This window comes from Eumetopias jubatus, unplaced genomic scaffold (assembly GCF_037043125.1).
Source record: "Eumetopias jubatus isolate StellerSeaLion01/CBP00866 unplaced genomic scaffold, mEumJub1_p1.0 scaffold_2, whole genome shotgun sequence".
Taxonomy (NCBI): Eukaryota; Metazoa; Chordata; class Mammalia; order Carnivora; family Otariidae; genus Eumetopias; species Eumetopias jubatus.
The window spans coordinates 16,622,491-16,641,704 of NW_028274808.1; the positions used below are offsets into that span (position 1 = coordinate 16,622,491).

At 34.1% G+C, this 19,214-nt stretch overlaps 1 protein-coding gene and 1 non-coding gene across 5 annotated transcripts in view; both read left to right on the forward strand.

The window, feature by feature from the left end:
- CFAP96 (cilia and flagella associated protein 96) overlaps positions 1-9,844 on the forward strand; it is a 17,094-nt gene extending 7,250 nt beyond the window's left edge. For all 4 annotated transcript variants that reach the window (XM_088020919.1, XM_028099713.2, XM_028099711.2 and 1 more), the window contains 3 exons: positions 1,660-1,839; positions 7,521-7,690; positions 9,650-9,844. In XM_088020919.1, the coding sequence (XP_087877045.1) occupies positions 1,660-1,839; positions 7,521-7,690; positions 9,650-9,698 (399 nt within the window). In that variant the 3' untranslated portion in view covers positions 9,699-9,844. The remainder of the gene's footprint in view (positions 1-1,659; positions 1,840-7,520; positions 7,691-9,649) is intronic.
- A 5,365-nt stretch (positions 9,845-15,209) lies between these two features.
- On the forward strand, positions 15,210-15,282 carry TRNAR-CCU (transfer RNA arginine (anticodon CCU)). Its single transcript has one exon. It is a non-coding gene; the product is annotated as a tRNA-Arg (tRNA).
- The last annotated feature ends 3,932 nt before the right edge of the window (positions 15,283-19,214 follow it).

Here is a 19,214-nt window from a genome sequence, read left to right on the forward strand (position 1 = left end):
GAATTTTAAAGACATTACTCCGCTGCATTCTTGCTTGATTGTTTTTGACAAGAAATCTGCTGTCATGCTGATTTCTGTTCTTCTATAGGTACTTACTGTCCTTTTTTCTCTAGCTACTTTTAAGATTTTCTGTGTTACTCATTTAAGCAATTTGATTATGATGTGCTTTGGTGGTGTTTTCATCTTGCTTCTTGTTCTTGGGGTTTATTGAGCTTCTTGGATCTGTGGGTTTATAGTTTTCATCAAAGTTGGAATATTTTCAGCTATTATTTATTTCTTCAGTTAATTTTTCTGTTCTATCTTTCTCCTCTCCTTCAGGACTCCTATTACATATGCATTAGATCTCTTGAAATTGTCCCACAGTTTATCAGTGCTCTGTTTGCTTTTTTTTTTTTAGTTCTCTTTTTTCCTTCTCTGTATTTCATTTTGAATTGTTTCCTTTTCTAGGTCCTTAAGGTCACTAATCTGTTCTTCTGCAAGGTCCAATATGCTATTAATGCCATCCTTTGTATTTCTAATCTCACACATTGTGCTTTTGCTCTCCAGAAGTTCTACTTGAGTGTTTTTTTAATTCTCTACTTTTTTAATACTCTACTTGAGTAATTTTTTAATATCTTGTATGTCTCTATGCAGGTTTATGAGCATATAAAGTACAGTTTAATTATTGTTTCTATTTCCTTCTCTGCTAATTCTGACATCTGTGTTAGTTCTTGGTTGATTTTGAATTACTGATTTTTCTTCTTGGTAGAGGTCATATTTTCCTACTTTGTATTATTAGTGATTTTTGATTGGATGTCAGGCACTGTGACATTTACTTTGTTGAGTGGTGTATATTTTTTTGTATTATAAAAATTCTTGGGCTTTGTTGTGGGGTGCAGTGAAATGACTTGGAAATAGTTTGATTTTTTTTCAGGTCTCACTTTTAAGATTTGTTAAGTGGGACAGGAGCAATGCTCAATCTAGGGCTAATTATCCCTGCTACTGAGGTCACCCCTTTCTGTGTGCTCTACCCAGTGCCCTGGGAGTCATGTTTTCCAGTATAGCTGATGGAATTGGAACTCTTGCCAGCCCTGTGGTAAGAGTCAGACACTGTTACTTCTAGTCTTTTTAGGCCATTCTTTTTTTGGCTTTGAGTAGCTTACTCACATATATGCGCTGATTTGTACTCAACTGAATACTCTAGGGCAAGGGTTGGCAAAACAAACACAATATTCTAGTAAAAGGTGACCATACTCTAGCAAAAGGTAATCTTTAAAGCATTGCTTTATGGTAGCCTGTATCAGCATCACTGGGGTGACTGATAAAACTACAGATTTTGGGGCCATCTAGCAAACCAAGAGGATTAGAAATCTCTGAGAGAAGAGCTTGTAATATGTATTTCAAATAAATTATCAAGGGATTCCTATGAAAACTAAAATTTGAGACACACTGCCCCAAAGGATAAATGGAATGGTTAAACTATCCTTACCACTGTGGTGTGGAAGAGGAGATCTCTTTTGTATCATAGAAACAAAATAACAACTGAATGTTTTAGAGAAGTGAACCTAGTGGTATATATTTTAAAAATCTACATGGTTGTGTTAAAATATAAAAGAAAATTTAACTGTTACTTCTAATTTGAATAATTTATGTTATGTAATTTCAAACTCTGATTTACAGAAGGAGAATGAAGAACACCATCGTTTAGTTAAAGGAACACCTTTCAAGTTAAACCTTTACCCAAGGGAATATTTTGATATCAATCCTTATTCGTTTGAGAAGTCTTTACCACCAATTAAAAAAACAGAGAAGAAAGAATTACTTGCACACCCCTTTAAGCCCTCTTCTCCTGGTAAAAAGGTAAGTTAAAACTTTTAGAATTAAAAATTATTACACATTATAAAGAATTGTTTTTTTTCTGTCACATCATTTTATTAGCCATGTAAATAATAAACCTCTGTTTATTATTCACATTCTTATCATGCACAGTAAGAATTGTGAAATTTATTTTAACAAAATTACGAAAAGTCACAAAGCCTGGCTAGTGTAGGGAATAATGGAGCTCTTGAAATGAAATAACTACTAATCACTTTAAGTGTATTTGAGTTTACAATGGATTTTCTCAGTGCCTCTCTAGATCTTAGGCATAGTTATTCACAGAACCATGAAAAGCCAGACCATCTTTTAGTTTTTGAAATGGTGATTAAAATGAACCCTCTCCTACTCTGCTGAGGTTTACAAGTGTGAATAAAAGTAAAAATGCTTCTTATTGTTTATAAACCTTAGTTCATACTTTCAGTCTTTTGTGCATTGCCTATTCATTTTCCCTGCAGATTTTCTATTAGGATATTTGTCTTTTTCATATTGATTTGTAAGATCTTTTAATATATTAATGATATTCTTTTGTCATTTGTGTTGAAAATAATTTTTTTAGTCTGTTGAATCTTTGACTTTAGTTATGGTATTTTGTGCTATCCAGAAATTTAATAAATTTGTAGTCAAATTTATCAATTCTTTATGCTGAGTTTTATGTCATTCTCAGAATGACTTTCTTTACCACCACTATTATAAAAATATACATTCTTGATTTCTTCTATTAGTCTTACACTTTTGCATTTAAATCTTCATTTGAAATGTATTTTGACATGAGCAAGGTGAGGACTCAGGTTTTATCTTTCTCAAAATCCAGGGTTTTTTTTCCCACAGAGATTTTATTTATTAGAGAGGAGAGAGAGAGAGAGAGAGCGCGCTCGAGCGCATGTGCACAAGCTGAGGGAGGGGCAGAGGGGCAAGGAGGAGCTCAGCTCCATCCCAGGACCCTGGGATCATGACCTGAGCTGAAGGCAGATGCTTAGCCGACTGAGCCACCCAGGAGCCCCTCAAAATCCAGTTTTTAAGGTAGGATGAAACTTTGAGGGAAGATGTGCTCTATATCTTGATTGCAATCATGGTTTCAACGGTATATACAGCTCTCAAAAGTCATAGAATTGTAAACTTTAAGTTGGTGCAGTTTATTGTACGTGAATTAGACTTCAAGAAAATTGGTTTTTTAAAAAGCCAATTGTTCCTAATGTCACTGATAGAATTATTTTTAATACCACTGCTTTGAAATTGAATTGTCAAATCAAAACTCCCATTTTTTTCCGTTCAATTTCCATTTTATTTGATGTTTATTTCTACCTATACCAAGCTACTTTTAATTACTATGACATTTTAATTTGGGATGGTCTAATTTCTTGTTACTCTTTAAAAAAAGTACATTGGCTATTTGCCCATATTTATTCTGTAGAACTTTGAAATTATTTTCTAAAGCTCTGGGGAGAAAGATATTTGGTATTTTGCTAAAAAGTTAAATCTTCAGATTTTTGGATGTATTAGCCTATTTATGATTTGAATCTTCTGATCTAGAAATAAACTACTTATAAAAACTTTTAGTTACCTTGTAGGATTCTATATTTTACTTCACACAGGTTTATATATCTTGTATTTTATTTCTATTTATTTTAAGGCTCTGGTCAACAGTTTTTTCCCCCATCATATATTCTCTTATATAATTTGTCTTTATAAAAACATTTGATAATTGGCCATTTCATTAAGTTTTCTTATGTTCTAATGGGTATTATCTTGATTCTCTTTAGATTTTCAGATATATGATTACATTCTCTGCAAATAATTTTGCTCCCTCCTTTCCAGTATTTATAGCTCTGAAGTCATGTTCTTGTGCAGTAGCTTAGGTTAGCAACAGTGGCCATCTTTTGCCTTAATCTCGAATTTACTGAATTACTTGAATTTACTCTAGTGTTTCATATTTATAGATGCCAAAAATAGGGATAAATCAGGAATGTGTGTAGAATTATATTGAATGTTTTGGTGTAATCTACTTAGACTATATATTTTTTTCTCTCTTTGAGTTGTTATAAGGTGAATAATAATAATAGATTTCTTGGGATGAATCCCACTTGGCCATGTTGTATTAATCTTTAAGTGTACTAGTTTACCTTATTTGTTAATTTTTAAAGTATTTTTTGCATCAATAATTTTAAGTGTAACTGGTCTGTACGTTTTTTTTGTATGCTTTGTTTTATTTTGTTTTAAGTAGATGTTAGCATAGATTCAAAAGGATCTATGTGTCCTCAATCTGGAAAACTTGAAATATTACAATTATGTCTTTTAATTTTCATTTATATTTGGCTTAGATACTGTAAGATAAAGAATGCCTACTTAAATGAGTTATTATAATTCTATAGAATTTTCTTGGTGACTACATATAATGTAAAGATTAAAATTGTGGCAAATCAGCTTAAAAAGTCAAAGCAATTATTTGTTTTGTGTACAGGTCAAAAAATAATTTTGATTGACTTCTCTTAATAGACTATAAGAACAGTATAAAGTAGATCACGTTTTCTTCTCACTTTCTGTTTCTCTGTGCTATTCCTGATTTTTAAAAATTTTTATTTTTAGTATCTTTAGTATCTTTAGTATCTTTTTTAGTATGTTAACCAAATATCATTGACTGATATTTAATAAACTCATGTTATGTCAGCCTCCCAGTTGGACACATCTTACCTTTGGCCTTTTCTCTGAGCATCCTCTGGTTTTGAGCCCCAACTCCTTTCTGTATCAAAATATATTTGACCTAAGTCTTATTCCCTCAGTAATAGGTTCATCCCTTAACTAGATGATAGCTTGATCTGGTAAACTCTTACTAAAATATTAATACGTGACAAGAGTTTGGAATATTACTTTCTTATAAACATTTGCATTTTAATAGAGAACTTTTGGAAATTACAGTGTCTTGCCCCATAAAATTGGCAGCAGGGAGACTGCTGGTATTTGAACAGTACAGGCATAGTTTTATTGGGCTTTGCTTTATTGTGCTTAACAGATACTGTGTTTTTTTACAAATTGAAGGTTTGTGGCAATCCTGTTTTGAGCAAGTCTATTGGTGCCATTTTTCCAACAGTATTTGCTCACTTTGTGTCTCTGTGTCACATTTTAATACTTCTTGCAATATTTCAAACTTCTTTATTATTATTATTATATTTGTTATGGTGATCTGTGATCAGTGTGATCTTTGCTGTTACTATTTTAATTGTTTGAGGGGTGACATGAACACCACCCATGTAAGACGGCAAACTTAATTGATCAATGTCATGTGTTCTGACTGCTCCATGGACTGGCCATTCCCCCTTGGGCCTCCCTCTTTCCTGAGAAACAGCAGTATTGAGATTAGGCCAATTAATAACCCTACAATAGCCTCTAAGTGTTCATGTGAAAGGAGGAGTTGCATGTGTCACTTTATTGTTATTTTTTTTTTAGAGAGAGGGAGAAAGAGACAGAGGTGGGGAGAGGAGGGACAGAGGAGAGGGAGAGAGAGAATCTCAAGCAGACTCCCTGCTGAGTGTAGAACCCTACAGCGGCTCAATCTCACAACCCTGAGATTATGACCTGAGCCAAAATCAAGAGTCAGAAGCTTAACGGACCGAGCCACCCAGGTGCCCCACATGTCTCAATTTAAATCAGATGCTAGAAATGATTAAGCTCTGTGAGGAGGGCATGTCAAAAACAGAGATAGGCTGAAAGCTAAGGCATCTTGAGCCAAACAATTACTCAGGTTGTGAATGCAAAGGAAAAGTTCTTGAAGGAAATTAAAAGTGCTACTCCAGTGAACACATAAATGATAAGAAAGCAAAATAGGCTTCTTGCTGATAGAGAAAGTTTTAGTGGTTAGATCAAGCCTGCCACAACATTTCCTTATGCCCAAGCAAGGCCCTAACTCTCTTCTATGAAGGCTGAGAGAAGTAAAGAAGCTGAAGAAGAGTTGGAAGCTAGCTGAAGTTGGTCCGTGAGGTTTAAGGAAGGAAGCCATCTCCATAACATAAAAGTGTAAGGTAAAGCAACAAGTGCTGATATAGAAGCTGCAGCAAGTTACAGCTAAGAAGACCTAGCTAAGAGAATCCATGACGGTGGCTACACTAAACGACAGGTTTTTAATGTAAATGAAACAGCCCTTTATTGGAAGAAGATACCATCTAGGACTTTAATAGCTAGGGAGGAGAGATCACTGCCTGGCTTCAAAGCTACAAAGGACAGTCTGGCTCTCTTGTTAGGGGCCAATGCAGCTGGTGACTTTAAGTTGAAGCCACTGCTCATTTACCATAACCAAACTTGTAGGGCCCTTAAGAATTATGATAAATCAACTCTGTCTGTGTTCTGTAAAGGGAAAACAAAGCCTAGATGAAAGCACATCTGTTTATGACATGGTTTACTGAATATTTTAAACTCACTGTTGAGACCTACTGCTCAGAAAAAAAAAAGATTCCTTTCAAAATATTGCTGTTTATTGACAATGCATCTGGTCACCCAAGAGCTCTGATGGTGATGTAAAATGAGATTAATGTTGTTTTCATGCCTGATAACACATCTGTTCAGCAGCCCATGGACCATGGAATAATTTCAACTTTCAAGTCTTATTGTTTAAGAAATACATATCATAAGGCTATAGCTGCGGTAGATGGTGACTCCTCTGATGGATCTGGGCAAAGCCACTTCAAAACCTTCTGGAAAGGATTCACTATTCTAGATGCTATTAAGAATATCTGTGATTCATGGGAAGAGGTCAGAATATCAGCATGAACAGTTTGGAAGTTGATTCCAACCCTCATGGGTGACTTTGAGGGGTTCACACTTCAGTGGAGGAAGTAACTGCAGATGTGGTGGAAACAGCAAGAAAACGAATTCGGAGCCTGAAGATGGGACTGACCTGCTACAATCTCATGATAAAAGTTTAAGGGATGAGTGGTCACTTCTTATGTCGGAGCAAAGAAAGGGGTTTCTTGAGATGGAATCTACTCCTGATGAAGATGCTGTGAAGATTGTTGAAATGACAATGAAGGATTTAGAATATTACATAAACTTAGTTGATAAAGCAGCAGCAGAGTTTGAGAGGATCAACTCCAATTTGAAAGAAGTTCTACTGTGGGTAAAACATTGTCAAACAGCATTGCATGCTACAGGGAAATCATTCATGAGAGGAAGAGTCAAGCAATATGGCAAACTTCATTGTCTTATTTTAAGAAATTGCCACAGCCACACTAACTTTCATCAGTCACCACCTGGTCAGTAAGCATCCATTAACATCAAGGCAAGAACTTCCCATCAGCAAAAAGAGTATGATTAACTGAAAGCTCAAATGATGTTTAGTATTTTTTTTTTTTAGCAGTAAAGCATTTTTAAATGAAGGTATGTACATTGTTTTCTTAGACACAATGCTATTACACAGTTAATAGACTACAACATAGTGTAAATATAACTTTTATATGTACTGGGAAACCAAAAAAATCATTTAACTTGTGATATTCACTTTATTGCAATTGTCTTGAACCCACAATATCTCTGAGGTATGTCTGTATAGACAACTTTCTTTAAATGTAAAACCAACTCTATAGACAATACACAAATATGTATGAACTTCTTCACAATCTAATTTTGTTAGAAGCCTTTTAAAAAACTACATTAAATTGTCTCATTTTTATTTGTAGGCTGGTGGAATGAAGGCAGGAACATTTGACCCTTACCCTTCACATTCTGCTGACCCTTATGTGGTTAAATTGGGAAACCAGATTTCCAGCAAAGGTGCTAAGATTTTCCACCCACCAAGTGGACCAAAGAGCAGACCAATTGAAAGTATAATGACCTTAAATGTCAAAAGGTAGTAGGAATATGTTACCTTAGCCTGTAAACTAAGAAAAATTGTTTTTGACTTTTTGATCCCTTCAAAATAATATCTCCTATTTATACATACTTTAAACAATGACAAATCTGGATATCTTTGAAAATCCCAGCTCCTTTTATATAGAAGCTCTTCCTTGTAGAAGTTCTTTCTCATGTTCTGAAATTTCTAATTGAAAAAGCTTAATTTATCTGTACAGACTATTCTGTTCATAATTTTTAAAGCAAATCTGTAGTATCTTATTATGAGTTGTTTGAGACTGTTTAGATACTTATATTTCAGTTAGCAGTACAGGTTAACATTGTTTGTTTCTCAAAGGGTGTTTTTGATCTTTGTTAAATTATTATCTTTATGTGGGCTCCAGGCTCTCAGTAATTATGAAGAATTCTGATGACATTTGAGACTTCTCTCCTTAAGTTTTATTTATTTTTTTAAATAATTTTTTATTGTTATGTTAATCACCATACATTACATCATTAGTTTTTGATGTAGTGTTCCATGATTCATTGTTTGTGCATAACACCCAGTGCTCCACACAGAGTGTGCCCTCTTTAATACCCATCACCAGGCTCTTCTTAAGTTTTAAATAATCTTTTATGAAATCTTCTAGGAAATATTTTGGTTAGTTAAAAAAGCTATTAACATCATTTTATAGTACTTTGAAGAGAAGTATCTTGCTAAAGTATTTTAAAAGTTCAATTTTGCCCAAGGTTTGAGTACTCTCAAAACTGAAAAGAAGTTCTCAGGAGTTCAGAATGTAAATTAGAAAAGGATAATCCATCATTCCTTTTTTGTGTGTGCACAAGATCATGAATAAGTGGAAGAATTCATTTGATTACCTTTCTATCTATTCATTGAAAAAGTTTTAATACCAATTAAGCTAATTTATGTATTTCTAACTTCAGTGTAATCATACACTAGATTAGGTAAAGGACACCAAATTCACATTCTTTTCTTTTATTAAAACATCTCAGTACATCTGTATCACTTGTGAACAGTGATTATAATACCAATCTTACTATCCTGTCCCCAAAATAAGACTGCTCATCATTATTTATGTAATTTAACTGTTGTTAAGGCATAATATTCTAAGGGGGCTAGTTGGTGGAAATGGGAATATATGGAGTCTTCTTTTCATGTCCTCTGATCTTCATCCTTTGGCAAGCTCCTTATCTATCAGTACTCTGCCCAACTCTATCTATGTAATATAGAACAGAGAGTAAAATTAGAGTTTTCTTCACCACACTCACCCTCAAATAGATGGGATTTTTGGGGGGAGTGAGGGGGAGGGGTAGTTTCAGCTTTTCTGAGTGTTCTTTTCTATCCAGAAAACAGACCTGAGAAAGTTCTATGATATATATGTTTGTAGCAGGGAAAAGAATAACTGATTGCTCTTTTGGATAATCAGAAGTTTATCTTCTGTTTAGTAATTTTGAGTTTATTGATACTTTTTATATTATAGAAAATATTATCCTAAAGCAAGTTATAGCTTCTTTTACCCCAGTTTTATTTATTTATTTAAAGCTTTTACTTACTTATTTATTTTAGAGAGAAAGCATGCAAATAAGGGCAAGGGCAAAGGGAGAGAGAGAATCCCAAGCAGACTGCACCAAGGATAGAGCCTTGATGCAGGGCTCCATCCCACAACCCCAAGTTTATATGACCAGCCAAAATTAAGTCAGATGCTCAACTGACTGAGCCCCCCAAGCACCCCTTACCCTAATTGTAAAACTAATAAACCTCTGGGTGGTATTTAAAATTGGTCCCCCCAAACCAATTTTTCCTTCTTAAATTATATTTTAAGTGATGCTTTTTAATCTGGTGACAGAATTTTATTTTGGATGATTAGTGTTTTTATTGCAAAACTTTTTTACAAGAATGTACAGATATATTACCTGCACCTAAAAAATTAAATGTGCATTTATTTTCCAATTTTAGGGCACTAAATATGAAGAACTACAAGACTGCTTCAGTACAGTCCTATTAGCATTTGGAAGACAAATAACTTTCTAGGTTGTGACTACCGGTAATTCATTATGGAGTGCTAATTATTTGCATGAAACATAAGATGTGGAACATATCTCAAACATTTAAAAGATAATTAAGCCTGCAACTCTAATATTCTTCCTTGTTTTAGTACTATTACTTAATGAATAAATAGTATTTGCTAATAATTTAGTATATGGTTGTTGATCTTTGTTTAGATCTCTGTTCTGGGGAGAAAATAATATTTAGACATTTCATAAAATCCTGAAGTGTTGTCTATCATTTGAAAGCTTACTCCTAATGTTGAAGAATTGCAGGCTCAGAGAGCCAGAGTGAAGGCTGGGGCTGGAGGGATAGAAAGAGCACATTAAGTTCTTACCTTGTGTTTCTTCTTAGAGGTATTTGAAAATTGGATTGATAGCTTATCCAAGTGTCATAGCCCATTAAAGCATTCTTAACATCAAAGAGAAATATGGATCCACTTATATTGCATAGATTCATGTATGCACATTATAGAGTGAGGCAAATATCTCCATTTATGTGGTCTCATGCCTTCTACTTATGGCCTGTGTAAAGCTTCATATTAGCCAATGGCAGCCGCAGGATGAGTTGGAGGAAGGGAGAATGGGGAATGCCTTTTTAGTTGAGTATCTTACAAAAACACAAAGTTACAAGATGGATGGAATTTGTCTTTGGTGTCCTCTTATGCACATTTGTAGCTGTCCAAAGCTGCCTCTCCTGGAACATCCCCCTCTAGGTCTTATTCTCTTGTTCCCAGATTATCTCTTTTTCATTTGTCCTACCGCTTTAAAACATATCTGTTCTTAAAAGATATGATTTAAATACATTACTGTAATTCACAGCGAGGTCTTTATCAAACAGTCCTTATTCAGTTGGGGGTGGTGGTGGTAGGATTTAAAAAGGGAAATTTATAATATCTATTAATGTAATATATTGGGGAAGTTATTTTTGATCCATGGTGACTTCCTTAGTACTTGTCCCTTTGCTATTCTAGGCTTCTCAGAGCTGGAAATCAGAATGTATAGAGACGGCAGTACTCTTCTTTCCAATTTGTTTTTTTTTTTTCTGGGTGGGGGAAACTATGTCAATTCAGATGTATCTGGATTTTAAAAGGATTAAAGATGGTACACAGAATTTTTACTATTGTAAAATATAGTAATATATATATAAAATATATATATTTTTATATCTCATACTATTTACTTTTTTCTAAAAGAATATTTAAAATCTTTATTTCCTATGCAAAGGGCAGTGTAGAATGAACATCTTAAAGATATTATCAAGGATATAATGTGATCCAAAGGGAATACGTTTGTCTTTAGGAATAATTTTACCAGGTGCACATAACTGAATAAAAGTCATATATATTGATAAGTGTTACTAAATAAGCCTTATAAATGTATGCCTTCTTTTGAGATGAGGTTTATATTTTCAGATTTTATTAAAATTTAAGTAATTGCTCATTTATACTTATGCCTTCATTAGCTATAATTAATTTTTATTGATGTGCCTCTAATAACAACACACACTTCATATAATATTCATAGATGGGAGTGCCCATCTAATGCCTTACTGGAGGGCATAAGAAGCATTATGACAATTGGCAGAACTTGTTTAGAGTTTACATAAATGCGCAGTGTCAATTTACAGAAAAGCAAATGCAGAAACCAGTAACAGGAATAGTGAAGCCTATAGAAAAACTAAGATATTTGAAGTGATAATAGAGGAGCACACACACTTGACTTAAGGGGCATAAACTATTTATGATATCCATTGATTATTTTTTTTCTTTTTTCTTTCTTTCTTTTCTTTTTAAGATTTTACTTATTTATTTAGAGAGAGAGTGCATGTGTGTGAGTAGGAGGAGGGGAAGGGCAATGGGGGAGGGGAGGTAAAGGGAGAGGGAGAGAGAGAATCTCAAGCAGACACTGCGCTGAGCATGGAGCCCCACTCGGGGCTCCATCTCACAACCCTGAGATCATGACCTGAGCTGAAATCAAGGGTTGGACACTTAACCGACTGAGCCACCCAAGTGCCCCAGCCTTTTGTTATTTAAATTGTCTTGATCATAGAAAAATATGGAAAGAGTTTCAGTTTATTTTATGAGGCTAGTATAACTGGACAAGGATAGCTAAAAAGGAAAATAATATTTCTAACTCATTAAAAAAACCTCAAAATCAACTATCAGCCAATAAATCCACATTTTAAACGATCATAAAATAAGATTGATTATTCTATGACTACTACAATAGCTTAACATTAGTGGATCTGTTATAATTAGCTTAAGTAATATATTAAAATGGAAAAAATACATGTCCCCCCAATAGATTCCGGAAAGCCATTTGACAAAATTAAATACCCTTTCCACTTAAAACCTCTTAGGACATGAGGATTAGGAAGAACCTTTCTTAATTTTTATAAAGGATATCTACCAGAATCATAACAAACATTAAGCTAGAGCCATCAACAACTCTTAAAGCTGTGCTTTAGAAAATACAGTTAATGCAGTAAGACAAGAAAAAACCCTGAGGGGAATAAAGGTTACAAAAAGAAATACGACATTATTCCTTTCTGGTGATATAGTTACCTACCTACAATGTAAAAAGAAACTGTTGTAATATTAGAAATTAAAATAGTCCAATTAACAGGATGTCTATATAGTTATCTGCAAAAGAGTTTTTAAAAAATATGTCAGGAAGTGTGAAACTATTCTGTGTACAGTAGAAAAAAGCTAAGGAAACTTAGGGTTAAAATGAAAATTTAAAGAACAGCCTGAACAATATGCCATGTTCTAGGGAGACTCAATATTGTAAATATGCTATTTCTCTTTACTACATCAATAGATTCAATGCAATTCAATAAAAATCTCTACAGAATTAAAAATAATAAAACTTGACTAGCTACTTCTAAATTTTATTTTGAAGAGGATATTTGTCCCAACCAAAAATATACTATAAGGCTATTTATAACATAATTACAACACTAATATATTAGGGGATTCCATTTAAAACTGGCAGGCAGAACACATTTATTTGCTGGCTTTCTTTCTCTGACACTAAAAACAATACTAAAATAATGAGCCCAGAAAAGTGAATAAGGGGATCATCAGAGAGTTAGAAGTTTCAAAAAAATACAATAGACCAAAAATAAATAATAAAAAATAAATAAAAAGTAAGAATAGAGCTAGAAACATTTAATTTAAAGTGTGTTGAGGAAAGACTTTTTCAGTCTATTTCTTTTTTCTCCTACCTCCTTCCTATTCTCAGTACTTTACCAGTTTGGGCAGAATTTTACCCCCAGATAAAAAAGAAAAGATCTTGCCTCTAAACATCTGGAAGATCTATCTAAGGAAAATTAGGGCTCCAAGAGTAAGGTTCTTATTCTGGCATTATTCTCATAATAATACTTGCCCTGGTTATTTTATTTATTTATTTATTTATTTTTGGAGGGCTCCATAGCCTAAAGTGTGGCTCTCTACTTATACACCTTAAAGTGAAGAATGGCTAGTCAATAGCCCTGTACACACATACCCATAGTCACAGGCAGCTTTTCTAGAGATGAGGGAGATTCAGTGAGAAAACATTCTTACAATTACCAGCTACCTAGAAAGATTGCTGCTATGTTCTGTCCATTCATAGGACTTTCTAAATTTCCCAAACTTGACTGTCCCAAATTGGCTTCTAGCCGAGATAGAGTAAGAGGGGCTGGACTTATTCTCCTTCCTTAAACAATTGAAAACTGTACAAAACATACACAACCACTCTTCTTAGACATTGGACACAGTGCAGGACCGTCATCAATGAGAAAGAGGAAACAACTGAGGTGAGTCCTGCAATTCCTTTTTATTTGGAGGCACTTTCTGGACTAGAGAGGATAGAGGGGAATCTCCAAGTATGGTAGCCTTGCTCATATGAGACAGAAATTGGAACTCAGAGAGTCTAAAGTGTCTGGAATTGTGGGGTAGAGTTCTAGAGAGGAAAGAGCTACATAGGAAAAGAGTTCAGAATTGTGCGCTGGAGTCCCCTTAATTCCGCTGACTGCTAAGGCACCCATAGGGTTAAATTCCATGAAGGAAGGCAAAGGACAACTGGGGACCTGTCAGTTAACTGGTTCCCACAGCTTACATAGGGCCAGGAATCATCTGAAGATGGGAAGTTCCCACCAGCCCATGGAGGGTCTTTGTCAGTCTCTTAGGGCATTCAGTGGAGATCCCGGAGGATCTAGACTACACTAGAGGTTGCGCTAGACCCACCCTAACAACAATTTTAAAACAAGCCTCAAAAGGATCAGATTGAAACAGAAGTAACTAATCTCGACAGAACTATCCCATTTTCCGTAGAGGAAAACAAAACAAAACAAAATCTAGCAATTAACAATATGAAATTCACAGTGTTCACCTTCCAATAAAAAGCTACTAGACATACCAAGAAGCGGGAAAATGTGACCCATAACCAGAAAAAAATCAGTCATTAGAAACAAGCCCACAAATCGCAGAGATGGAATTAGCAGCAAGGACATTAGAATAGCTAGTATAACTATGTTAATGTATTTAAAGGAAAATACGAGCACAATGAGGAGAGAAATTGAAGGCATAAACAAGACCAACTGGAAAATTTAGAGATGAAAAATAAAATATCTGAAATGAAAATTTTCAGTAAATGGGAATAATAGCAAATTAGACATTGCAAAAGAAAAAAAGAACTAGTGAACTTGATGATATAAAAATAAAAAATATCCGGGGCACCTGGGTGGCTCGGTCGTTAGGCATCTGCCTTCGGCTCGGGTCATGATCCCAGGGTCCTGGGATTGAGCCCCGCATCGCGCTCCCTGCTCTGCGGGAAGCCTGCTTCTCCCTCTCCCACTCCCCCTGCTTGTGTTCCTGCTCTCGCTATCTCTCTCTCTGTGAAATAAATAAAATCTTAAAAAAAAAAATAGAAAATATCCAAAGTGAAACACACAGAGAAAAAAGACAAAAAAGAAAATGAAAGGAATGTCAGTGAGCTCTAGAACAGTATCAAGTATCATATGTGTTACCAAGCCTTAGAAAGCGGCAGAGAGAAAAAGATTTGAAGAAATAGTGGCTGAAAATTTCCAAATATGAAGAAAGTTAAAAACCCCTAATCTAAGATGCCCAAGGAATAATAAGCAGGATAAGCATAAAGAAAATGCACACCAAGACACATCATAATAAAATTATAGGAAAGCAGTGATAAAGAGAAAAATCTTAACATCTGCCAGAGAAAAAAAGACTATGTATGATAATTCTTATCAGAAATGATGCAAGTCAGGAAAAGAATGACATCTTCAAAGAATTCAAGGAAACTGTCAATTCAGAAATCTATTTTCACTGAAACATATTTTTCAAAAAATTAAGGTGAAATAAAGACAGAAAGAGAAGAGGTGGGACCTGCATTACAAGAAATGTTAAGGAAAGTTTTTAGGTAGAAAAAATGATCAGATGGAAATCTGATCTAAAGGATGCTAGAGGGGCATCTGGCTGGCTCAGTTGGTAGAGCATGTGACTCCTGATCTCAGGGTTGTGAGTTCAAGTCCCATGTTGGGTGTGGAGCCTACTTAAAAAAATAAATAAAATTTTAAAAATTAAAAAAAAAAGATGCTAGAAATGATAAATAGAAAAAACTTTTTTTCCCCTCCTGGTTTAATTTCTTTAAAAAGTTAGAGATAACTTATTATTTATAGTAAAACTATTAAAAATTTGTTGGGTTTATAACATATATGAAAGTAAAGTCTAAATAACAGTAGCACAAAGAATGAGAGGAGGAAAATAGAGATGTTATTATAAAAGTCTTCCATTGTATATGAATTGCTATAATATCATTTGAAGAAAATCAGTAGTAAACTAAAAATATATAACTCTAGAGCAGCCTTTAAAAAGTAAACAGAGATTTCTGATAAGACAAATTGGAGAGAAAATGTAATCCTGGGGCGCCTGGGTGGCTCAGTTGGTTAAGCGACTGCCTTCGGCTCAGGTCATGATCCTGGAGTCCCAGGATCGAGTCCCGCATCTGGCTCCCTGCTCAGCAGGGAGTCTGCTTCTCCCTCTGACCCTCGTCCCTCTTGTGCTCTCTGTCTCTCATTCTCTCTCTCTCAAATAAATAAATAAAATCTTTAAAAAAAAAAGTATTCCTAATAATTAAAAAAAAAGTGTAATCCTAAATACTTAATTAATCCAAAAGAAGGCAGGAAAAGATAAAAGGAACAAAATAGATGGGACAAATAGAAATCAAATACATAGAAATCAATTACATTAAACATTGATAATTACATTAAATGTAAATAGCTAAACACTGCAATTTAAAGGCATAGATTGTCAGACTGGGTAAAAAGAAAGACCCATTTATATGCTTTCTAAAATAAACCCACTTTAAATGTAAACACATAGATAGGTTAAAAGTAAAAGGGTGTAGTTTTTTAGTTTAGTTGTTTATATTGGCGATGGTTTCAACACAAATATTCTATTTTGTAACTGTTAAGTCTCACAGTTCTTTAATCTTAGTTCTGTATTTAATTGAAACAATGCTCACCTTCCTTTACTCCTTTTTTCAATATCTGAATTCATTCTTTTTTTGCCATTTATATAATTTTATAATAAAGGAAAATATGAGACCATAGTTTTTCACATTTGTAAGCATCAATACTTTTTTAAAAATAATTTTTATTTGAATGTAGTTGACACACAATGAACATTAATGTCAGGTTTACAACATAGTGATTTGACAAATTTAAACATTATGTTATGCTCACCACAAGTGTAGCTAGCATCTGTCACCCACACAATGCTGTTACAATATCATTGACTATATTTCTTATGGAGTGCCTTTTATTCCTGTAACTTATTCATTCCATAACTGGAAGCCTCCATTTCCCACTCCCCTTCACCCATTTTTCCCTACCCCCCTGCTCTTTCTCAAGATTACTTTGGCTATTCAGGGTCTTTTGTGATTCCATGCAGATTTGAGTAATTTTTGTTCTAGTTTTGTGAAAAATGGTGTTGGTATTTTGATAGGTATTGCATTCAATCTGTAGGTTGCTTTGGGTAATGTGGACATTTTAACAATATTAATTCTTTTAACCCAAGAGCATTGGTTTGTGTCATCTTCAATTTATTTCATCAATGTTTTATAGTTCTCAGTGTGTAGGTCTTTTACCTCTTTTGTTAGGTAAATAATATCCTAGATATTTTATTCTTTTTGGTGCAATTGTAAATGGAATTATTTTCTTAATTTCTCTTTATGCTACTTCATTATTAGTGTATAGAAATGCTGCTAATTTCTGGGTATTAATTTTGTATCCTGCAAATTTACTGAGTTCCTTTATTACTTATAGCATTTTTTTTTTTTTGGTGAAGTCTTTAGGGTGTTCTATGTATAGTATCATCATCTGTAAATAGTGATGGTTTAACTTCTTTGCAAATATGGATGCTTCTTATTTCTTGTCTGATTGCTGTGGCTAGGACTTCCAGTACTATGTTGAGTAAAAGTGGCAAGAGTGGACATCCTTGTCTTGTTTTTGATCTTAGAAGAAAAGCTGTCAGTTTTTCTCCATTGAGTAAGATGTTAGCTGTGGATTTTTTAAAAAATGGCCTTTTTTATGTTTAGGTATATTTCCTCTAAACCCAGTTTGTTGAGAGGCTTTTTTTTATCATGAAATTATATTGAATTTTATCAAATGTTTTTTTCTGCATCTATTGAGATGATCATATGATTTTTATCCTTTGTTTTGTTGATGTGGTGTATCACATTGATTTGCGAATATTGAACCATTCTTGCTTCCTCAAAATGAATCCCACTTGGTTGGGTGAATGATGCTTTTAATGTATTGTTGAATATGGTTTGTGATTTTGTTAAGGATCTTTTTTTTAAATATTTCATTTATTTGAGAGAGCGAGCGAGCATGAGTGGGGGAGGGCAGAGGAAGAGGGAGAAGCAAACTCCCTGCTGAGCAGGGAGCCCGATGTGGAACTCAGTCTCAGGACCCTAGGATCATGACCAGGGTTGAAGGCAGACGCTTAACTGATTGAGCCACCCAGGTGCTCCTTTGTTGAGGATCTTTGTACCCATGTTTTCTTTTTTGTGGTGTCTTTGTCTGCTTTTGGTATCAGGGTAATGTTGGCCTTATAGAATGTATTTGGAAGCTTTCCTTCCTCCTCTATTTTTTGGAATAGTATGAAGGAAATAGGTTTTAACTCTTCTTTAAATGTTTGGTAGAATTTACCTGTGCATCATTCCGGTCCTTGACTTTTATTTTTTGGTAGTTGATTACTGATTAACTTTTGTTAACAGTAATTGGCCTGTTTGGATATTTATTTCTTCCTGATTCAGTTTTGGAACACTATGTGTTTCTAGGAATTTATCCATTTTCTAGGTTGTCCAATTTGTTGACATATATATAATTTTTCATGGCATTCTCTTATAATCCTTTGTATTTCTGTGATGTCAGTTATTACTTCTGTCTTGTTTCTGATTTTATTTATTTGGGTCCTTTCTCTTTTTTTCCTTGATGAGTCTGGCTAAGAGTTTATGAATTTTGGTTATTTTTTCAAAGAACCATCTCTTGGGTTTCATTGTGTGTGTGTGTATTTGTCTGTCATTTATTTCTGCTCTGATCTTTATTATTTCCTTCCTTCTATTCACCTTGGGTTTTGTTTCGCTTTTTCTAGTTCCTTTAGGTGTAAGGTTAGATTGAGCCTTTTCTTGGTTTTTTTTTTTTTTTTTTCTTTTTTCTTGAGGTAGGCCTGTATTGCTATATATTCTTCGAACTCATTTTGCTGGGTCCCAAAGATTTTGAACCATCGTGTTTTCATTTTCATTTGTTTCCATGTACTTTTTTATTTATTCTTTGATTGCTTCATTGACCCACTGGTTGTTCAGTATCGTGTTGTTTAGCCTTCACATCTTTGTGTTTTTTCTTGTGATTTAGTTCTAGTTTCATACCTTTGTGGTCAGAAAAAATGCATGGTATGAATCCAATCTTCTTAAATTTATTGAGGCTTGTTTGGTGGCCTAACATGTGATCTATTCTGGAGAATGTTCCATGTGCATTTGAAAAGAATGTGTATTCTGTTGTTTTTGGATGGAATGTTCTGTGTATGTTGTGTCTACTTGGTCTAATGTGTCATTACAAGACAGTTTCTTATGGATTTTCTGCCTGGATGATCTATCCACTGATGTAAGTGGGGTGTTAAAATCCCTTACTGTTATTGCATTACTGTCAATTTTTCTCTTTGTTAATATTTGCTTTATGTTTAAGTGTTCCTGTGTTGGATGTGTAGATATTTACAATTGTTAGATCCTCTTGTTGGTTTGATCCCTTTATCATTATATAATATCCTTCTTTGTCTCTTGTTACAGTCTTTGTTTTAAAATCTATTCTCTGTGATATAAATATTGCTACTCTGGCTCCCCCCCGCAACATCCATTTGCATGGTAACTGTTTTTCCATCCCTTCACTTTCAGTTTGTATGTGTCTTTAGTTC